The 3,518-nt window shown below is 47.4% G+C and overlaps 1 protein-coding gene across 4 annotated transcripts in view; it reads right to left on the bottom strand.

The window, feature by feature from the left end:
- Window positions 1-3,297, bottom strand: part of MAPKBP1 (mitogen-activated protein kinase binding protein 1) — a 57,227-nt gene extending 53,930 nt beyond the window's left edge. For 3 of the 4 annotated variants that reach the window (XM_005860277.2, XM_014534822.1, XM_005860280.2), the window contains exon 1: window positions 3,058-3,293. In XM_005860277.2, coding sequence (XP_005860339.1) covers window positions 3,058-3,174 — 117 coding nt within the window. In that variant the 5' untranslated portion in view covers window positions 3,175-3,293. Of the gene's footprint in view, window positions 1-3,057 lie in introns of all 4 variants that reach the window. The other variant, XM_014534823.1, reaches the window with a different exon arrangement.
- Window positions 3,298-3,518: the final 221 nt, after the last annotated feature.

Below are 3,518 nucleotides of genomic sequence, written 5' to 3'. Positions count from 1 at the left end.
CCAGTCAGAAAAGGCCTTATGGCTCCAGTAAATACAGAATTGGACCTAAAAAATAAGTGGAGAGTTTAGTGAAAAGGCTACTTTAGATAGAAGGAACAATATGATTCAAAGCTGCAGGCCATCTGAGGTAAGAGCTACATAAAGGCCCTCTGTCACTTCCTTCTTTGCTCCCCGCCCCCCAAAAGGCATATGTCCTGGCCTTCAAATTTTATGTCAGAGTCTGTTGTCCATGAATCACAAGCTCTCTGAATGTTACTGTGTTTACCCACAGCCACTACACATTAGAGCAGCTAACAAAGCTTCATACGCCAAATCTTATGTGGGTTACCACAAGGCAGGCTTTTAGAATCATCTTGGGTAGAGTCTTTAATAAGGAGTGTGAGGAGTCAGATACCGTGGAGTCCTAAGCCCACAAAGACAGCTACTACTTTTGGGCAAGTACTCAAGATATGCGCAAGTACTCTTGCTCTGTCAGACCACTGAAGGGTCTTTCAACGTCAGCTAAGTATTTCCTTTATTCACAGCTCTAGAACAAACAGAGTCTGAAGCACTGCCATGACCATGTGGCTCAGCTGGTTGGAGCATCGTCCCGTACACCAAAATGTTGCAGGTTTGATTCCTGGTCAGGGCACAGACCTAGGTTGCAGGTTCATTCCCCAGGTTGGGGTACATACAAGAGGCAACTAATCAATGTTTCTCTCCCCCCCCCCCTCCTCTCTCTCTAAAAATCAATAAAAACGTATCTGCAGGTGAGGATTAAAAAAAAGAAAGTCTGAAGTACTGAATTCCTATTTGAAACAGGGATTTTTTTCACTGTTTTCCTGGAGAGCTTCTCTTCTCCTCCTCTTGCCTCAGGACTCACAGTTCAAGCATCCCTTCCTCTGTGAAGTCTTTCCTAATTCCCCTTAGGTTCCCGCCCCTATGCCGCCATTACCTCCTTTTGCATACTTCTAGGGCACCACTTACCACACCATGTTGTAATTATCTGTCTACAAGTCTGACAAGCCACAAGCTCTTTGATGGCAAAGAATGTTTTACTCATCACTGATTCCACACATAATAGGTACAATAAATATTTGTTGAATGCATTAATAATGAACAACATGCGAAGTTTTAAAGAATGATGATCATATCTTCTGGATCGCAGACAAAAATTACAGTAAGTATTAACACTGAAGACTAAATTTCCATCATACATTTATACTACCTAAACCATTCTCAGTCAGAAAAAGAGGCCAAAGATATGAGAAAATTGCTCTACTAGTGCTGGTCATTGCCAAGTTACCAATCAAGAATACAAGTGTTTGTAGCACTAAGAATGACCCAACACAAAACATGAGTGAACAGAATCAACTCAAGAAAGTTTCTAAGTTTCAGGCCCATTCTGCATCTGGAGAATATGAACAAGAATTAACAGAGTCCTTGGAAAAGTCACTATCTTCACTGCCAAGGAACCTTGTAGCCAATTCCGATTTAGCTTTTTAAAATATATATATTATATAATTATTTATTTTTTTATTTTTTATTGACTTCAGAGAGGCAGGGAGAGGGAGAGAGAGAGATAGGAACATCAATGATGAGAGAGAATCATTGATCAGCTGCCTTCTGCAAGCCCCCTCCTGGGGATCGAGCCTCCAACCCAGGTATGTGCCCTGACTAGGAATCAAACGTGAACTCCTGGTTCATGAGTCAATGCTCAACCACTGAGCCACACTGGCCAGGCCCAATTTTGATTTAATATGACCTCTGAGAAATATACAGAAAAGCTGTTCACCTTCTGACTAAATTCAAGTAAGGTTCTGCTAAGGGACAGCTTTCTGAACTAAGTCCTCCCAGAACCCTGACACGTTGTATATTAGCACTCTCAATCATTTCTCAGTGGCTTTACTAATCTCTGAAGAGATACAAGGCAGTAAAACGCTGTGGTCTCAAATGCCTCTCCCTGTAGCAATCCTGTACCACACAAGGCTACTACTCTGTTTCAACAATGCTAATATACAAAGGTCTAATCTAATCCTGTGGGAACAAAGCCCTAGATTCCCTCAGGGATTCAATAAATGTAGCCAACTTTTCTATTTTCAAAGTTGTGGGCCTCACCACAGTTGAAGAAAACATAAAGGCCAACACCCAGACAACTGAGTGGATGCAGAGGGACGTGGCCTCTGAGGAACTGGGCAGCAGCAGGGTGGCATGTGGCTCTTGGCATATAGTGAATGAAATAGCAACGTTCAAGAGCAAACCAGAACTGTTTTGCTGTTATCATTCCTAAGAAGTCAAGAAGCTCCAGTTAAATTAATTTAGGTTTCTTGAAGAGACAAATAAATATGTTTTGACCCCAGGCAAGAGCATTTGCCAAGCCAATTCCTCAGACTAGGTGTTCTAGCATATTTCTTTCCTTTTCTTTATTTTAATTGGTTTTAGAGAGGAAGGGAGAGGGATCGAGAGAGAGAAACATCGATGAGAGAGGAACACTGTCAATTGGCTGCCTCCTGCATGCCCCCTACTGGCGGGCAAGCCCTCAACCCGGGCACGTGCCCCGACCAGAATCAAACTGGTGATCTTTTGGCTCCTGGATCGACACTCCACTGCTCAGCCACACCAGCCGGGCAGTTCTAGCATATTTCTTTATGCTACTACTGTCTTACGTAACCCAGCTATGGCACTAACACTTGCAGCTACATTAGTCACAGCTTAGTCCTTCCCGGGAGATGGGATCCCACTACTCTCTTCCAAGAAGGGAAACCGAGTCACAGCACATCACCTGGCTTCCCCGCGCACAGAGGTCGTTTGTAGTGAATTGAATCCAGGTTGCCTTCCTCCCAATCCTTTTTACATGAACGCATCTCAGCACGCCCACCCCTGCTGCTATTTCTCCTTTAACCTAACACTAAACCATTGCTTTCCGGAAGGGCAGAGACGGGCACACTTGATCCTTGGGAGCCACAGGACCGTCTAGTTGTCCTCTTTCCCCAGAAAGAGTTAAGGTGAGAGAGGAACACGGAGCAAAGGAGGGAAGGGGAGGGCTGGGGAAAGGCGGCTCCCAGGACGAGGACTCACCTTGGAGCTGAGGTCCTCTCGCCGGCTGCCTGCCTTGCTCCGGCGTAGTTTGATGGATGGGGATCGCAGCAGGTTCTTGAGCCGGCTGGTAATGGTCGACCCCTCCACGGCCATCATGGTGCGGAGTCCCTGGGCAGTTCCTGGCACACCCTGGGACCTGCCTCAACAGCAGCGCTGCCTGTCCACTCCACAGGGTCTCCCCGTCTGCGCCCTCGCTGGCCTGAGACGGCGGGAGGCCACCTTACCGGCTGCCCGGCAGTGTCTGCCGCGCTCACCTCCGGGCAGTGCTCTTCACCCACATTCCCGCCTGCACACCCGGCGCGGCTCCCTAGGCCCGTGCCTGCCGGGGGCGTTGGAACGGGAGGAGGGACAGGCCCCCGTAGGGTCGTACCTGCTAGCTGGCCCGGTCCCCGTTAATGCCCAACTGTCCCCATGGCAATTGCAGCGTTCACGGCAGGACG

Source organism: Myotis brandtii, unplaced genomic scaffold, assembly GCF_000412655.1.
Source record: "Myotis brandtii unplaced genomic scaffold, ASM41265v1 scaffold133, whole genome shotgun sequence".
Classification (NCBI taxonomy): domain Eukaryota; kingdom Metazoa; phylum Chordata; class Mammalia; order Chiroptera; family Vespertilionidae; genus Myotis; species Myotis brandtii.
This window is presented reverse-complemented; position numbering and strand designations above follow the sequence as displayed.